The sequence below is a fragment of the Rhipicephalus sanguineus genome, chromosome 4 (assembly GCF_013339695.2).
Source record: "Rhipicephalus sanguineus isolate Rsan-2018 chromosome 4, BIME_Rsan_1.4, whole genome shotgun sequence".
Lineage (NCBI taxonomy): Eukaryota > Metazoa > Arthropoda > Arachnida > Ixodida > Ixodidae > Rhipicephalus > Rhipicephalus sanguineus.
This window is the reverse complement of record NC_051179.1, coordinates 172849914-172869917: the sequence shown is the minus strand read 5'-3', so window position 1 is coordinate 172869917 and position 20004 is coordinate 172849914. Positions and strand designations below refer to the sequence as shown.

General features: G+C 44.8%; 1 protein-coding gene across 1 annotated transcript in view; it reads left to right on the top strand.

The window, feature by feature from the left end:
• Positions 1–20004, top strand: part of LOC119391857 (fatty acid synthase-like) — an 88351-nt gene that overhangs the window by 65026 nt on the left and 3321 nt on the right. The window contains exons 10-11 of the mRNA XM_049415424.1: positions 1100–1354; positions 19420–19593. Of these exons, the coding sequence (XP_049271381.1) occupies positions 1100–1354; positions 19420–19593 (429 nt within the window). The remainder of the gene's footprint in view (positions 1–1099; positions 1355–19419; positions 19594–20004) is intronic.

The following is a 20004-nucleotide window of genomic DNA, read 5'->3' as shown; positions in this document are numbered from 1 at the left end:
GATGGAGGCGGGCCTACGGAAGCACAAGAAACTTTGGAGGCCCACTCCCGTAAAAGTGGTCTTGGAAACCATATCAGCATTATTTATGTGGCGCTGACAGATCAATCTTTATATTCATAGCCAAGTCCTTCGTGAAGTCATAACTGCACACGCAAAAGTCAGCTTTTGATATATTACATTATTTTGTGTCTTAAATCTCGTGGTCTGTATCTATTGCCAGTCACACTATCGTGCATATATGTGGTGTGTGCCAGCGAATAATGAACCGTTGAAAGTTTGCGCAGGCATTTCTTGTACTGTCGTTTGTGTTAAAGTATGACGCAGTGAACAAACGAATACAATCCAGCTCATTGGTGTTTATGCACTAGCTTGTACATCAATATTGTCCAAGGGGGTTTAGGCAAGCCTAATACAGACCGCCAGGCCAGCACCTAGTGGAAGAAGGGGTTCCACCCCCCCCCCTTTCGTTTAGTGGTTTCTCAACTAGGTGCTTGCTTTAACTAGTCAAGGCCTTCAGCAAGTGCCGCCCCCCACCCACCACCCACAGAAAAAACTTCCTGGCTACGGACCTGCTGATCGCTCTCGATACGAAAGTGTTTGTTGCGAATGAGAACCTTGCAGCTAGCGAGGGCCTATTGTGATTTTCGTCTCCTACTGCGTGACGCCACCCGCGTGCTGTGCCAAAAATTATTGCGACACTTCGCAGTCGTTAATTTCCCCGGGTGCATTTTCTTTTTTACTCACTTATTCACCTACTCTTGTTTTTTGTTCTAAATCGATGAATGTTCAGCCAAATCAACGATTAACAAAAGGCAGCGATATTTTTAAAAGTAACTTGCTACTTTCATTCATTTGCACGTGGCAAAATTTTATCTGCTCTCGTAAATCTACGCCGTTTTCTTTTTTTTGTGACACTGTTGGCACGCAAACAAAAATATCCTCATTAGCCTTGAAACTTGAAAAACAATAACGTGCGCGAAGATATTCGCAGCTACAACGACCCCAAAAAGAAAATTGCAGAAATTTTCTATCGCTATTAATACAAATGTTCTTATGGATGCTGTCAACATCATACATCCTCTTTTCTGGCTCAACGAAGGTTCCGTGCGGTTTCTTGTGAATGTTATGCGGGCGTCGGGAGAGTTTGAGATCTCCGAGGGAGGCATGGTGGTTGCAAGTGGCACCATTCGTCCGGGTGAAGAGAACGAGACCATCCTTGACCAGGAGCCATTGAGTTCACCAACCGAGACGCTGACCTATGAAGTCGATGCCGAGGACATCTACAAGGAGCTCCGACTACGTGGCTACGAGTACGATGGTCCTTTCCTGGGCATACTGAAGGCTGACATACAGAGTAAATATCACATCGATTCCAATTACTAGTATGATCTGTTTCTACTATGCTGCTATGTGTTTTATTCGTTATGGTGCACGTGCTCTAGTGAGTGACCGTCTATTAAATTTGTTGATGTTACGACTTATTACCTCATAATAGAGCGGCTGCGTTTTCATTACGTCGACTCATGCCCAGAGGTAGCATTTCTTAACGGTATATTTCTTTCGCGTCGCCAGCGCAGCTACACCGTCCCATCTATTCTGATCTATGCGCAAAGAGTCAGTCTGTGCGCTGCAAACGCGTGGAGAAATTTCCATGCTTGAACAAGAAGCCCCATAACACTTATCTTAATGCGCTGCTTGTTCAAGTATGAATATCTGCAATGTTGCTCAAATTTCAGTTCTTTTAAGACATTTTTGGTAAGGTAATTGACCACACCTCCTATCAGACTATCATTGCCTCGTTTTGCATTTCCGTTTACTGTATCGATCATAAAAGTAAAATCCGTTACATAAACGAGTGGAAACCGTCTTTTTCTACTGAAAGAACCAACAGCAGAGCTCAAGTCGCTACTTGCGCCAGCAGTTGTGGCAACAGCCGTGTTCTAAAGAACACGAATGGTGGCTTTTTAAAGTACGAGAAAAGAAACTTTTTGAAATAATTCATTTTTAGTACCACATACCACGCTCAATAATTTACCAGTTCTGAACAAAATTAAAAATAGAAAGAGTTTCATTCCTGTGTAAAAAAAAGCCGGCAGATCCCACGCATTGTGGGAATCGACGTAATGCGAAGCAGCCAGCAAAGAGCTGCATACATCGTCTTGTATGTCATTGAGGAAAATGCGTGTCATAGTTTTCATGTTAACTCCTATTATTTATGTTCGTCACACAGTGACGTCGCGGAAGACCAATTCCGGGGTAGATCAAGCTAGCGAAACGGCCACCAGCGCGCCACGAGCGTGGCACGTAAGTCATGCTGTACATGACATGCGTGTCATGATTTTCATGATAACTCGTGTTATTTATGTTCGTCACACGGTCACGTCGTAAGAGACCAATATTGGTGTATATCAAGCTAGCGAAACGGCCGCCAGCGCACCATGAGCGTGGCACGTAAGTCATGCTGTACATGACATGCGTGTCATGATTTTCATGATAACTCGTGTTATTTATGTTCTTCACACGGTCACGTCACAGGATACCAATTTCGGTGCATATCAATCTAGCGAAACGGCCGCCAGCGCCCCATGAGCGTGGCACGTAAGTCATGCTGTACATGACATGCGTGTCATGATTTTCATGATAACTCGTGTTATTTATGTTCTTCACACGGTCACGTCGCAAGATACAAATTTCGGTGCATATCAATCTAGCGAAACGGCCGCCAGCGCCCCATGAGCGTGGCACGTAAGTCATGCTGTACATGACAATCGTGTCATGATTTTCATGATAACTCGTGTTATTTATGTTCGTCACACGGTCACGTCGCAAGATACCAATTTCGGTGCATATCAATCTAGCGAAATGGCCGCCAGCGCCCCATGAGCGTGGCACGTAAGTCATGCTGTACATGACATGCGTGTCATGATTTTCATGACAACTCGTGTTATTTATGTTCTTCACACGGTCACGTCACAAGATGCCATTTTCGGTGCATATCAATCTAGCGAAACGGCCGCCAGCGCCCCATGAGCGTGGCACGTAAGTCATGCTGTACATGACATGCGTGTCATGATTTTCATGATAACTCGTGTTATTTATGTTCGTCACACGGTCACGTCGCAAGATACCAATTTCGGTGCATATCAATCTAGCGAAACGGCCGCCAGCGCCCCATGAGCTTGGCACGTAAGTCATGCTGTACATGACATGCGTGTCATGATTTTCATGATAACTCGTGTTATTTATGTTCTTCACACGGTCACGTCACAAGATACCAATTTCGGTGCATATCAATCTAGCGAAACGGCCGCCAGCGCCCCATGAGCGTGGCACGTAAGTCATGCTGTACATGACATGCGTGTCATGATTTTCATGATAACTCGTGTTATTTATGTTCGTCACACGGTCACGTCGTAAGATACCAATTTCGGTGCATATCAATCTAGCGAAACGGCCGCCAGCGCCCCATGAGCGTGGCACGTAAGTCATGCTGTACATGACATGCGTGTCATGATTTTCATGATAACTCGTGTTATTTATGTTCGTCACACGGTCACGTCGCAAGATACCAATTTTGGTGTATATAAAGCTAGCGAAACGGCCGCCAGCGCCCCATGAGCGTGGCACGTAAGTCATGCTGTACATGACATGCGTGTCATGATTTTCATGATAACTCGTGTTATTTATGTTCTTCACACGGTCACGTCGCGAGATACCAATTTCGGTGCATATCAATCTAGCGAAACGGCCGCCAGCGCCCCATGAGCGTGGCACGTAAGTCATGCTGTACATGACATGCGTGTCATGATTTTCATGATAACTCGTGTTATTTATGTTCGTCACACAGTCACGTCACAAGATACCAATTTTGGTGTATATCAAGCTAGCGAAACGGCCGCCAGCGCACCATGAGCGTAGCATGTAAATCATGCTGTACATGACATTCGTGTCATGATTTTCATGTTATGACTTGTCATTTATGTTCGTCATACAGTCATGTTACGCCATACCAATTTTGGTGCACATTCGATTAACCAAGCGACCAGGAGAGCACAAAGTCGTAGGCGGCTAGATAGATAGATAGATAGATAGATAGATAGATAGATAGATAGATAGATAGATAGATAGATAGATAGATAGATAGATAGATAGATAGATAGATAGATAGATACGGTCAAAGTCGCAGAAGTTCGCTAAGAAATGCTTCGCATTTAAAAGAAAGCCTTGTTTATGTCATTTGTTATATGGCTATGCGTAGCTTGCTGTCTCTTGAATAGCAAAAAAAAATGTCGAAGCTTGCACTAAGTCGCCCAAGGCTTGCAACAGCAAAACTGGACGATTGGGGTCTGGTTGCTTGTAGGTTGTTGCTAGACTTAAGGTAGGTGATGCTAGGTTGTTTCTAGTTCTAGCGCAGAGAGGTTCTAGTCAGACCACAGACAGTCGCAGACACGACACGGGTGTCCAAACTACGGGCACGTCGTCGTTGGCGCGGGGCTTCCATCGCTTCGCGGTCTCCCAGGTGCCGTTGCCTTTCCCGTTCCCTAGTATTCTTTAGCTGTACGTACTTTGGATCTTCGGCTCACCGCCGTCGCTTCGCCGCCATTTCTTGGGCTCATTTGTTTTGTTTGTTTCTTCGTTCGTTCAACACTATGGCACATACTCACTCTGCGTAATTGGCGATGAATCGCATACTGTTGCCTTCTTCAATTTTAGTGGACCAATAGTAAGCAGTGGAATTTGCCCAATTTTATGGCACATACCCATTTATGATGATGACAGTTTTCTGCGGTAATACGTTTTACCTCCAAATTGAACAGCTTCCCTACTAATTTCCTCTAACTTCTTTGATGCTCCCAAAACAGCGTTACATATAGCCCCTACATATACACCCTACATATAGCCCCTACATAGCCCGCCTTCATAGATTACGAGAAGGAATTTTTTTTTGGTCAAGATATCGGCAGTACTGCAGGCACTGCGGAATCAGGGCGTGAACGAACCATATATAGACATACTGGAAGAAATCTACAGCGGTTCCACAGCCACCACAGTCCTCCATAAAGAAAGCTACAAAATCCCAATAAATATGGGTGTAACGCAGCGAGACACGATCCCCCCAATGCTATTAAAGGCATGCTCGCAGGAGGTTTTCAGGGCTAGATTTGAAAGAGTTAGGGATGCAAGTTAAAGGAGAGTACCTTAGTAACCTGCGATTCACTGATGCCATTGCATAGATGAGTAACTCAGGGGACGGGCTGCAACTCATGATTACTGAATTGGACAAGGAAAGCAGAACGGTAGGTCTGAAAATGAATATGCAGAAAAGTACAGTAATGTATCACAGTCTCGGTAGAGAACAAAGCTTTGCGATAGGTAGCGAGGCACTGGAATTTGTAAAGGAATACGTCTACTTGGTACACGTAGTAACCGTGGAGCCGAACCATGAGACTGAAGTAACTAGGAGAATAAGAATGGGATGGAGCACACTCGGCAAGTACTCTCGAATCATGATGGTAATTTACCACTATCACTCGAAAGAAACGTATATAAGAGCTGCATGTTATCGGTACTCAACTACGGAGTGAAACCTGGCGGCTTACAAAGAGGGTTCCAATTAAACTGAGGACGACGCAGCGAGAAATGGAAATGAAAATGATAAGTGTAACCTTAAGGGACAAGAAGAGAGAAGAGTGCGTCAGGGAACGAACAGGGGCTAAGGACATCTGAGTCGAAATGAAGAAGAAGAAATGGACATGGGCAGGGCATGTAGTGCGTAGGCAAGATAACCGCTTCTCGTTAAGAGTAACTGACTGGATTCCAAGAGAAGGCAAACGTGCGAGGGAGAGACAGCAAGTTCAGTGGGCAGATGAGACTGAGAAGTTTGCGGGTATAACGTGGCAGCAGAAAGCAGAGGACCGGGTTGATTGGCGGAACATGGGAGAGGCTTTTGCCCTGCAGTGGGCGTAGTCAGGCTGATGATGATGAACATGGCGCCACATGACGACGTCATCACAAGGCATCGTCGCTTGGTCAAAGCTGGGCCGATCACAAAGGCAGTGTCAAATAAGGTGAGGTGCAGATAGCTTGCAATGCGTCAGTTCCAGTAGGCAATGTAAAACCAAAACCACGTAGGTGCAGAAAGCTTGTGTAGAGGGGCGCGGAGGAATCAATACATCGACTGAGAATAAAACGAAAATGGCATTTGCCTTCGAGTCGTCTTAGGCGAATGCGTAATGGGCCCTGTGAGTTTTGCTTTGCAGGCACTTACATTACGCAGGATCTGGCGCATTTGACATCGGTAGTGTTCTTTGATGCCCCTCGTCGAGAGACCTGTGGTCGCAAGTGTATTATCCGTGGAATTTTCGAATCAGTGCCATAGGACGCACCGACAGCTCTTTCAGTATGGCGGGACGTTGCGCGCCGAACTGTCACTACCCCACCGAAAATGGTATTTAAAGCATTTTCCACTGCCCCATGGGCGAAATTGGCTTTACGCCGCTGACTCGAACGGCTGATGTGTATGAGACGTGAGAGCCTCCTCTGAAGATGTTGCGAGTAGAGTATGGTTTTTGCACGTAAAAAGTAATACTATAGTTTTTTTTTGCCCTAAGGTGTATATCACTCACGTCGCATGCCATGAAAAAGCAGAGTTTTGGTAGCAGCCCCTTCATTCAACTGAAAGCGCTAGCTTGTGTATGTAGCAATCGAAAGGAACAAAAGTGATGTGGTGTCGTGGCAGTAATAAAATGAATGATTTTAATTCATCTATCTTTGCCATTATTACGCCGTACCTTCTAATTGAAAGCGTTCTTATTGCTCCTATGCACGTGCAACAAACTTTGATACTTGCTTAAATTTATTTCTGTAACACGTGGTGAGTGCAATAAAACCAACAGATGAATAAAATGCTCTTGTCCATGTGCAGTATAAGCTATGCAATATTAACCACCAGCTGCACATTTTCACACCCAGGTAGCACACATGGTCCAGAAAACGTTTTTTTAGGGATAAAGGGGATAAAACGGATTCTAAACCAATTTTGACGTTTTAAAAACGTCACAGAAAATCCGTATTATATCCGTTTTTTATAACGTCTAGAAAACGCATTTTTTAAGACCATTTTGGTCTGAAACCTATATTCCATGACGTTTTTTCAATTCTAAACCAATTTCGACGTTTTAAAAACGTCACAGAAAATCCGTATTATATCCGTTTTTGATAACGTCTTCAAAACGCATTTTTTAAGACCATTTTGGTCTGCAATGTATATTTCAAGACGTTTGTTCGATTCTAAACCAATTTCGACGTTTTAAAAACGTCACAGAAAATTCGTAATATATCCGTTTTTGATAACGTCTAGAAAACGTATTTTTTAAGACCATTTTGGTCTGGAACGTATATTTCAAGACGTTTGTTCGATTCTAAACCAATTTCGATGTTATAAAAACGTCACAGAAAATCTGTAATATATCCGTTTTGGATAACGTCTAGAAAAGGCATTTTTTGAGACCATTTTGGTATGGAACGTATATTTGAAGACGTTTCTTCGATCCTAAACCAATTTCGACGTTTTAAAAACGTCTTGTTCGTGACGTCTAGAAGACGCACTTTATAAGACGTTTTGTCGCCCAGCAGCGGACTGCGCGCCACTTGGCCCATGCATGCATGGGCATGCATGAACCACCGCGAATTGAAATTTAAACTCGAGCCTGCGCACGCCATCTCTCATTGCGATAAAGAAAGTAACGCGCAAAAGGATAAAGGCGTATGGTGTCTACATTGCATCAGCAATAATGAAGACTTCAAAGTTCGTTAACCAGTAAACTTTACGTAATTTACTGTAATTTACTCGCAGCGATAACCGTCTAACTTCCGCACGAAGGCCTTAGCGCTGACTGCATCCATCCGCGCGGCCGTTCCTTCTGCAATGTCAGTTAAACTCGCCGATTTCGCATGGGCGGTCGAGCTCACCGGTCATGCACTCTTTTGCTATATTTCGTGCTTGTGTCGTGCTTCGTGGAGGCTATAAACACAGCTGTGAAGAAACTATACTTCGCTGCGTGTTAGACTTGTGGACCCGAATGCAAGTATGTCTGTGTGGAGCGACTGTTACGCTGACTGACGGTTAGAGTCCCGTAAGGTTCTCTGTGGAAAACTTCACTCATCAGCTTGCGCGCTGGACGCGCTCGCAACTTCCTTTCTTCTATGCTCGAGGGACGAGCGTGGTTACTTTGATGTGCGATTAGTTTTCTGTGGATTTGCGGATACTGTAAATCACGGGCTCCTGTCATTTTTGAAGGTAAGTTCATTTTTACTGCATTTGCGCTCAGTATTTGAGAACTATGACAAATGAAAAAGCGTGTTCCGTTGCATCACGGGCTGCATGTGTGACATGTTTCAGCAGTACGTGATTGCGGAATTTATTCAGCATACATGATAAGGCTGTCGAAACGTAAATGCACGTCATGGTTTCCGTCCATGTTCGAACGAACATGAGCGAAAACCGTATGTATATTTGTTAACCCAATTTCAGCACAATGACTATGTTTTTTTCTTGGCCGCTTGATGAGGTAGTTTCAATATATACGTTAGCTTAAGCTACGTGTGCCGCGTAAGAAGCAGTTTTAGAATGGGGTACGCAAAGATAGCGTCGTTGGGCGCATATGCTATTTCCGCCACTTAACGTGAGTGCGCAAGAGGAGGGCGTGCGACGCATGCGGAGTAGCCAGTTTTACAATGGGATACGCAGATAGCGTTTGTTATGTACGTAGCGTATAATGCATGCGCAATGGCGATGAACGAGCGCAAAGCTTTGCGCACCCAATTTTAAAACTGCATTGTTGGAAGTTACGGCATGTGTCATCTGTTTTATTGTGTCACTGAAGTTTGTGGATGCGAGAATCTTTGCAGCGACAGCGTACTGGTTCATGGTTTCTTCCACAGTACTAGCTGCATGTACCGAGAGGCTGGTCACGCTTCTCCGTTAGTTGCGAATTTCTGAGGGCATGAGTGTCAAAGACGCGTTTCACGGGAGGAGTTCGGCATTTTTTTCTCAGGGCTGCCTTCACTATCTCGATGCGCTTTCGGACTTGTGATTTATGTTAGCCCCCTCTGTTATAGTAATATCCGTATTTCCGTCACGGATATGAAGGGTGTAAAATATAAAGGCTAACAGTTGGCAAAAAAAAAACAGAAGATAAATGGTGCAGTGGCTTAGCTCGGCTATGCCAGGACAACGTAGCGTTAGCAAATGTTCAGCTGATTATTCTTAGCTTTCCAGATTGTCTAGGATTAGCTTGATTATCATGCTTACTGCTGCTCCAATAACACGCACGGTATCTACCTATTATGTGGCGCATGTATATTTTTGTTTTGCCAGGCAACTACTTCGGGATCCGTTGAGTTAAGCTTCTCCGCCCTTCTGCGCGGTTGAGCAGCATTTGCGCTCTCCCTCTCCATGGCTATACCACGATGGCAAACGCCATTCAGAGGCGATATCAAGCGGCTCTAGCGCAGTGCCAGACGGCGACTGCACAGCGAACACAAATAGCTGCGCGCGCGCCGGCGCCAGTACGTCTTGCACGGCTACGACGTCACTCTGTACGAAAAAAAAGGCCAAAAAAAAGGTCAAACAGGACCCTCGGTTCGACGCGAGGTCAGGAGATTACAATGAGAGAGACTTCAGGGAAAGTTGCTCATTTGTAAATAATATACAATCAAAAAGAGGCAAGAGCTGGTCAAGATGGTTGAACAAGAAAAAGACCCCCAAAAGCGTATGACGTTAAAAGGACTTCTACATAAGATCGTTTGTATTCTGTGTCCAGCTAATAGTAGCATGTCATAAAATGGTGCTTTACTATTTTTATTTTTATTAATTTTTTTTTGTGAGCCCCATGTTTAGGCCTTTCTATTCGTGTCGAAGTTTTATGAGGTGGCCAGATAACTAGAAATCCCTTATTGGAAGAGGTGGACCAACTACTAGTGTAACCATCGCAAAATGCAAAACATTTTGCAGTGGTAGCGTGCTATCTAGCCATGTCTGGGGCTCCGCATAGTTTTTACAAAATGGTGCAAGAATAATGACCAGGCAACAGCATGATGGTTAGGATGGTGATGGTATGACTGATTTATTGTGCTTCATTGATGAAATGCTACAACCATTACAACTTGGGTAGATACCAAAGGCACTTGTGTGATGTCACCTAGTTTCTCCAAATTCTAGCTGTTACAGGAAGAACATGAGGGAAATTTACACGTTTTAAAGAAGCAAGTCATTGCTGTGTGATGCACCACATGCACCAATTATCTGAAAGTGGTGGCTTGTACATTACTGTTCTTTTGCGCCATATGTGTCTGTGGCCTAATGGCTGAAGCATTGGGTGCTAAAGAATGCTGGTTGAAATTGATCCTGGTACGCATACTGCAATGGTGTTATGTGCATCAGGGCAAAATGTTTGTATTGAAGACACCCCACATGAGGCAAGAAAACGAACTATGCAGAATGCTTGGTAAGAGGTAAAGAATGCTTCGCGTTAGCATTGCACCTATGGATATTATGCAGGACCACTTTTGTCAGTTGTCATTTTCAGTACACAACACAAAACATCGTGTGTGCTTGGTTAAACTGAACAGGTAGCAATAGGGAACAAAATGCCATTCTTTCTTATTTAGGTAAACGTTGTAGATCCTCTAAGTATTAGAAATCTATCGATGCCACTACCAGGGTACCAAAACCAGGGCTGATAACTTGTCTGTGTGATATGTTAAAAGACGATGCATCAGAAATGACAGATAGCTAGGCATGTTTCACCCTATTTTCCATCCAGCAGTGATGGAAGTGATGTGTCACTTACACCAAATCTTCGAGCTATGTCTACCTGTGTCAAAGAAGAAATTTTGTATTAAGTCACTAAATTTCAGGGGATATATTTGCAGTATTAAGTGTCAACAGAAAAGCATAGTTTGTTTATTAGCTCTGGTAACCAAGCCTCGGCAATTCCGTTGCAATGCTGGTATTGGAGTATGGTTGTTTGGTGGTGCATTGTAATGTGGCTGCAAGGGAATGGGCTGTGGTACTTGGGATCATGGATTCGAACCCGGCCTGTGGGCTACAAGGAAACATGTGCTTAAAATCTCCAGGTGACCGAAATTACTTTGGAATTGCCCGCTACAGTGTGGCTTATAATATTGTGGTCTTGGTATATAACATCCTGGATTTTAAATTTTTAATTTAACAAATGTCTTAATGGGGTATGGTAGGGTAAATGTGTCTGGGTGTCTGGGTCTGGGTAAATGTGTCTGGGTAAATTGTCTAGGTGTCAGCTTTTTATCTCAACAACTGTTCCATATGTTATAGTGAAATTTCATGTGTAGAATAAGAATCATTTTGGGCTTAATGTGGTTAATCTTTTTCTCTGCAGTCTTTCTTACTTTTTTTTGTATTTGTGAACCAAATTGTAGGCTGGGGTGTAAAATTTAATGTACCTTTTCTCAGAAATGAAAAACATTGTGACCGTGAAATTTTGCACACTAATTCCAAATGACAGTCGCTGTAATCCCTAGCTAAAATAATAGGTTGCTACATTAATCGTACAAGAAAAAAATATTGCCCTAACTTGTCACTTACTGCTAGAGAGACTTTCCCATTAATCTTTTTTTTCTGTATTATAACTCAAATATTTTTTTCAAATCCTTAGGTTCAGACTATTTCAAAGGGATTTCAATATAATCTGAGAAAATTTCAGCATAATCGGTTGGATGGCTACATCAAGGCTCAATATTTTTCAAAATGCGATCCTGAGAAAAATGCAACCTTATGTTTAAAAACACGTGCGGACCGTACTCACAATATAAACTAATGATTACGCTGCAAAAGCCTTCCTAGTGGGAAAATTCAGTCGCCAGTTATCAAAACGGCAGAAATTGAATATATATTTAGCCAAATTTATTTTTAAAAATATATGCAGCGATTGCGTAAAGGGTCAGTTTCGCATCAGCTTCGCATGCAAAGAGGTCCGTGGTTCGATCCCGGTGCCGGACAATTCCGAACCGGATTTAAAAAAAAATCCGCGTGATGATGGAATTGTGTATAAAGGCCTGGGGTGCAGCCTCACTGGCGACCACAGCCAGTAATGCACTCCCTCACCAGAGCAGGATTGGCCACCATGGTGTAGTACTTGGCCACTACCTCCCACATGAATACACCAAATAACCCTCGGCCCTCAGTCCCCAGCGGCTGCGCAGCAACTGACCAAGGCGGCGGTCAGACCTGCGACGCAGCAGAGGGTGCTAGGAATCTCTGGGTCCGGACAGGCCGCCATTGGAATCTGAACTTGGCTACGTATAACGCTAGAACATTATCTAGTGAGGGGAGTCTTGCTGCACTATTCGAGGAATTGGAGGGTGTTAAGTGGGATGTAATAGGGCTCAGTGAGGTTAGGAGGCCACATGAGGCTTATACAGTGCTGAAGAACGGACACGTTCTATGCTATCGTGACTTAGCTGACAGAAGAGAACTAGGGGTGGGGTTCCTTGTTCATAAAAGTATAGCTGGCAATATAGAGGATCACAATAGCATTAATGAGAGGGTGATATGTATCGTAATTAAATTTAATAAGAGGTACAAGATGAAGGTGGTACAGGCCTACGCACCTACATCCAGCCATGATGATCAACTGGTTGAACGCTTCTACGAAGACAGAATCAGCAATGAGTAAGGTAAAGACACAGTATACTGTACTGATGGGTGACTTTAATGCAAAGGTAGGCAAGAAGCAGGCTGGAGGTCATGCAGTTGGGGAGTATGGCATCGGCTCTAGAAATGCCAGAGGGGAGTTACTAGTAGAATGCAATTATTTACGGATCTTGACTACCATTCTACAGAAAACGGACTACTCGTAAGAGGACGTGGAGGAGTCCTAATGGCGAAACTAAAAATGAAATAGACTTCATAATGTGCGACCACCCGGGCATTGTACAGGTTGTGGAAGTAGTTAACAAGATCCGATGCAGTGACCATAGAATGGTAAGACCTAGAATTCAACTAGACGTGAGGAAGGAACGGCAGAAACTGATACGCAAGAAGCCAATTAATGAACTAGCTCGGCGAGGGAAAGTACAGGAATTCAGTTTCACTTCAGAATAGGTACGCGGCTTTAACCTAGGAAACCGACCTTAGCGTTGACGCAATGAATGATAATCTTACTAGTATCATTAAGGAGTGTGCAGTGGAAGTTGGGGGTACAGTCGTTAGACAGGACACTGGTAAGCTATCCCAAGAGACGAAAAACCTCATTAAGAAACGTCAAGCCATGAAAGCCTCAAATGCAACAGACAAAATAGAGCTGGCGGAGCTTTCGACGTTAATCAATAGGCGTAAATTAGCCGACATAAGAAAGTATAATATGGATAAAATTGAGCATGCTGCAAAGAACGGAAGAAGCCACAAAGCTACGAAGACAAAACTGTGCATAGGCAAAAATCATATGTATGCATTATGGGACAAGGGAGGCAAGGTCACAACCAATATGGATAGAATAGTTGAGCTGGCGGAAGAGTTCTGCAGAGATCTGTACAGCAGCCGAGACAGTCAGGATGATAACGTAAGCAGCAGTAATATCCCAGAGGAATCTGACATTCCTCCAGTATTGACAGAAGAAGTAAAGAAAGCCCTAAAGGGAATGCAAAGAGGCAAAGCCGCTGGTGAGGATCAGGTAACATCAGACCTGTTGAAAGACGGTGGAGAGATTATGTTAGAAAAACTGGCCACCTTGTATACGAAGTGCCTTTCGATGGGGCGGATACCAGAATTTTGGAAGAATGCCAACATCATCTTGATCCATAAGAAAGGGGACGTCAAGGACCTGAAAAATTACAGGCCCATCAGCTTACTGTCCGTTGTCTACAAGCTATTTACAAAAGTAATTGCTAACAGAATTAATGCGACATCAGAGTTCAATCAACCAATGGACCAGGCAGGATTTCGTACAGGCTTCTCAACAATAGACCATATTCATACTATCAATCAGGTGATAGAGAAATGCGCGGAATACAACCAACCCCTATACATAGCCTTCATAGATTACGAGAAGGCATTTGATTAGGTGGAGACATCAGCAGTCATGCAGGCACTGCGGAATCAGGGCATCGACGAAGCCTATATAAACATAATGGAAAAAATCTAGAGCGCATCCACAGCCACTATAGTCCTCCACAAAGAAAGCGACAGAATCCCAATAAAGAAGGGCGTACGGCAGGGAGACACGATCTCTCCAATGCTATTCACCGCGTGTTTACAGGAGGTTTTCGGGGCCCTAGATAGGGAAGAACTAGGGATAAGAGTTATGAAGAGTATCTCAGCAACCTGCGATTCGCTGATGACATTGCATTGATGAGTAACGCGGGAGACGAATTACAGCTCATGATTACTGAACTGGATGCGGAAAGTAGAAGAGTAGGTCTGAAAATTAATATGCATAAAACTAAAGTAATGTGGAGCAATCTTGGCAGAGAACAGCGCTTTCCGATAGGTGGCGAGACACTGGAAGTTGTAAAGGAGTACGTGTACTTAGGACAGGTAGTAGCCGCGGAGCCGAACCATGAGAGTGAAATAACTAGAAGAATAAGGATGGGATGGGCCTCATTCGGCAAGCATTATCAAATCATGCATGGTAGTCTACCACTATCTCTCAAGAGGAAGGTATATAACAGCTGCATCTTACCGGTACTTACCTACGGAGCAGAAACCTGGAGACTTACAAAGAGGGTTCAACTTAAATTGAGGACGACGCAGCGAGCGATGGAAAGGAAAATGATAGGTGTAACCTTAAGAGACAGGAAGAGAGCAGAGTGGGTCAGGGAACAAACGGGGGTTAAGGATATCATAGTTGAAATCAAGAAGAAATGGATAAGGGCCGGGCACGTAGCCCGTCGGCAGGATAAGGGTGGTCATTAAGGGTAACTGATTGGATTCCAAGAGATGGCAAACGCGTGAGGGGGAGACAGAAAATTAGATGGGTAGATGAGATTAAGAAGTTTGTAGGTATAACGTGGCAGCAGAAAGCACAGGACCGGGTTGATTGGCGGAACATGGGAGAGGCCTTTGCCCTGCAGTGGGCGTAGACAGGCTATGGTGATGATGATGATACTTCGGGATCCGATGAGTTAAGCTTCTACGCCCTTCTGCGCGGTTGAGCAGCATTTGCGCTCTCCTTCTCCATGGCTATACCACAATGGCAAACGCCATTCAGAGGCGATATCAAGCGGCTCCAGAGCAGTGTCAGACGGCGACTGCGCAGCGAAGGCAAATAGCTGCGCGCGCGCCGGCGCCAGCACGTCTGCCACGGCTAGACGTCACTCTGGAAAGCGCAGACCGGCGGCGGAGTGCGCGGGAGGTGCCGGCTCCGGTGCGCCAGCTGTGTGACATCACTGCTTCTCGCGCGTGAGCAGCACGGCTCTTGAGGAGGCGCGCAACTGGCTCGGCTAGGCCAGTGCAGCTAACGCTGCAAAATTTCCGTCACCGGGAGTCGAACTTACGACCCCTCGCCCCGCTGCGCGGGGCGCGAAACGATTCGGCCACAGACGACACGTTCCTTGCCATGCTTACGGCGTTCTATGTTTATACACCATTTACCAATGGCGGTACTCAGAGATCGGTGGCACTTCAGCCTGCTTTCGTTATAACTAGCAAGATGGAGCGAAGGGCTCGAAGAGCGCGCTTTAAAGGTGGTCGCCCCACACGGATGAGCGCGCGCCTCTACACGGTGTGGTCGCTCGTTCTCGGGTTTATCTCGTGATGGCGGTGATGTATACGTCTTCAGCTCTCACCGCAAGTTTGCGTTGAGAGCACGAAGGTCACTTCGCTAATTGCAGCGGCCGTTTTTGCGAAACGAACGCGCTGCTCACAAAGAAATAGGTTACACATGTGATAGTTCGCGCTCATCCAGTGTATGTTCGTTCCGTGAGCCCTTTCTCCTTGAGCGGCGCGTTGCAAGTTTCGAGCTGCTTGCCGTTCTTCGCGTGACATTACAATTTGTTGCTGTAGCATTCATTCCTTTGCGCTTGGGGCCAAAGAATACACAACAAACGTCCGTGAAGACGTTTCACTTTCGTGTTCTACCGATTCCTATGACAGAGGGATCTTCCATGTTTTAGGGGCGAAGCTCCTTAAGGCGGCACCCGTTCGTCCCTCGTAGTCGTCGTGTTCGTAGTAGTGAGTAACAAGTCTTACGCTTTGACCTCCAAGGTGGTGCCGGTGGGAGATTTCTCCTGTGCGTTGTTGAACAATAAAAAATTCGCAGCGTGCGCGTTAACTAAAAGCCCAATTCTTCTGTCTCTCTATCCCCATTAACAGCCATTGGCATGTTCCAGTAGGAAACGTTAGTAGAAGTAGAAGTGTAAGTGTTAGCTAAAAGCCGACTTCTTCTGTCTCTCATTGCCATTAGCAGCCATTGTTTACCTCCAAGGTAGTGCCTGGTGAGATTTCTCCTGTGCGTGATTAAACAATAAAAATTTTATTCAAAACGCCGTTGATTGATGAAATAAACCAACGAAAGACGCCAGATGTTTTGTAAAAGCAGAACGAAAGAACGCCAGATGTTTTTCTTAAAGTGTAGTAGTAGTAGTTGCATGTAGCCACCTCGCCCGATCGTCAACGGGCGAGGTGGACCGGCAACGGCACGAGGACCCTGCCGTACGAGAGTTAAATCACACTAAAAGACATACTTTGCGGGCGATACACTCTAGTGAGCTTTCAACTTTTCGTCTTAATGTACATGATAAAGAAATTATTTCTACGAAAAACGCAAGGCACACCTTGAGCAATATGTTTGGTTTTGGGACGCTAAATGGAACCATGAGGCGATGCGAAGCCGGAGCACTTGCACGATCGCGTTCCGTTGACTTTCGTTGGGCATGCTACCGACCTCGCGTCGTGGAACGCGCGTCCTGTCTTCCCTCTAGCCTTGCCTTTAATTCGCACAGGGCGAGCGGGGAATGCGGTCGCTCTTGGCGCTCTTTCGCTCGAGAGCGGACTTCTTCCTTGCATTTCACCGATCACAAGTGATAATGAAGGGACCACGTAAACCAACAGTACAATAAAAGTTTGATGTTTAATATATACACGATGTTTCACACTCTTTATATAATGTACTGGGCGCATTTCACGGAAGAGTTTCACGGTTTACAGATGATTCCCTCCGTAGCTTCGCCCCACTCATCATCATTCACCCCGTGGATATGCTGTGATTTTTTTTCTTTTTTTCTTCTCTTTTTTTTACTTTCTTTACCTTTTTACTTTTTTTTTCTCTCTCTCTCGGCTCGGAGGATGGAACCCATCGCTAGGTTCGGAACCCATCGAAGCCTGATAAATTTCATCTTGATTAAGATCGGTCGCCGATCTAAACGTCGAGAAATCGTTTTTTTGAAGCGTATACCTTTTTCCTATTTGTTTTACGGCAAAGACAGACTCTTCATAAACTACGTGTATATATATATATATATATATATACCCAATATATATATATATATATATATATATATATATATATATATATATATATATATATATATATATATATATATATATATATATATATATATATATATATATATATATATATATATATATTGGGTATATATATATATATATATAGAAGGTCTTTCTGGATTCGGTAGAATTATAGATGCTGAAGTGAAGTGGTGTGTGCCCTGACGAAGGCCGGTCCCCGGCCGCAACGTTGGCAATAAAGCATCGTGTTTCGTTCGTTCGTCCACTATATATATATATATATATATATATATATATATATATATATATATATATATATATATATATACATATATATATATATATATATATATTCTAGCGGCCATCGTCGTCTTCATCGTGAACTTAAAGCCGCCTTGATGGCTTGCCAGGCTCGTTCGTCTTGGGCTGAAGATCTTCCTCTCGTCTTGTTTGGCATGCGCTCGTCTTTCAAGGAAGACCTCGTCTGCACAACGGCGGAGTTGGTCTACGGTACAACGTTTCGTATGCGTGGTGAATTTTTCGCGTCAGCTAGTGTAGCCACTCCCGATCCAGACTGTTACGGTCAACAGCTTCGCTTCCTATTTTCACGCCTGCGTCCTTGCCCTAGTCGGGATGCATCATCGACTGACGTTTTTGTCAGCAAGGACATGGCTGCAGCGAGCCACGTTTTCGTCCGGCGTGAAGGAATTCGACCATCCCTTACGCCTCCCTACGACGGCCCGTTCAAGGTGCTCAGCCGAACGGAAAAAACTGTTACCATCGAGCTCAACGGGCGGGAAGAATTCGTCCCTCTGGACTGAGTCAAACCCGCCTACTTAGCAATCGCCCCGTCATTATGCGCTTTCGACCACTAAGCCGCCCCTGCAACCAAGGATTCGCCTGGTCCTCTGACATCAAATACATTTTCTTTGACGCCAGCGCTCAAACCCCTTTCTCTTAAAGGGAGGGGGAGCCCTCTAGCGGCCATCGTCGTCTCCATCGGTTAACTATTAATTATGGCGTGCACAGGCGCATGTGCATACGCACGCTCCTCGTTCCTCGTGCTGCGGGGCTGCGAGAAAAAGAAAACGAAAATAAAGAATAGTCTTCTTCTGCTGCTGCCATTGAACTGAACGGTTCCCTGGTTTTTACGCTCGCCGCCACACGCATTGTTATAGTGGACCTAACCTCAGTCCCTATAATATACCATAACTCGCAGGGTGACTCAGCGCGGTTTTCACGTGGACGGAGAGGGGCTTTCCTGCATAATAGCGAAACAAAATGGCGTACCTTGGCGCAACCCTGGCTCTATAGTAACTGTAACATTGTTGAGTTCACCTTGCAGGTTTCCGGCGTGATTTGCTAATTTATCTTTCTCCTATTCTTGAAAGTCCAGTAGCTCACATTCTACAGATAATGTACCCCCGCTCCCTGGCTCATGCACCCATGCAAACGTTGTTGGCAGGTTAACTTCGGAAGGAAGCACAAGTGATAAGAATAGACGTACTACGCTCTCTTTTTTAGATGGGTGCAGCCGAAAGTGTCGGAAAAAAGTCGGTGCATACGTACTATGGACACCATCTCTAGTCACAACAGGAAAGCGTACTTACTGTACAGGTTGTGTAGCCGCACTCTTACGTCGTGCAATGTACTCACCATGACTTTACATGAGTGTGTTTTCAAATACGCGATATTGAGGAAGTTCATCTCATACTATTACTGTATTGCCGGGTACTTATAGGTAGTGCGTGACTGTTTCTCAGATATTCTTAGCCCTTTCCAATAGCACAAGAGGAGCACACGCAGCAAAAGGCTCTCAAAAATGTTCTCACATTATGTTGCCAGTCGCATGTGAGGGACGTGTTTCGCGTTATATTCGGACAGTGCCTGACACGCCTTATTGTATTTTTCAGGACCGTGCGGCAAAATGCGGTGGAGCGGCAACTGGGTGGCATTCATTGATTCCATGCTCCAAATAACCGTTCCTTTCAGTGCAAAGCGAGTCTTCAAGCTACCGGCGAGGATTCAGTCATGCTGCATTGACCCCAATGTCCATGCAAAGTTCTTTGAGAAAGCCAATGAAAGCGGCGAGTATTTAAATGGGCATTTTTCTTTGTTTTAGATATTATGGGTAGTATGTTTCCGCACCTATAACGTGACAGCATTTCCATCGGCTGTAGTGACCATCTCATGCTATGAATTTACTTGGTACTCGACTTCCTGAAAATACACTGAGATACACAAATTGGCTGAGATTTCTTTCTTCGAAATCTGCTTGTCATGAACAAAATGTGCATTTCGCTTGGTTTTTCAAAGACTGTACACAGGCGGCAGCTGCAGTAGCTTCGATCTTGGCACGCTTCCGCGTGCGGCGACGGAAGGTGTCGCATTTTCTTGGAAGTTCGGTTTCATAGAGTCGAATATAAGCTGCGGGCTGTATAGTTGCGAGCTTGCAAGCGGTCGAGGTCCCCAATTTGTGGGGATAGAAGGCTCAAAAC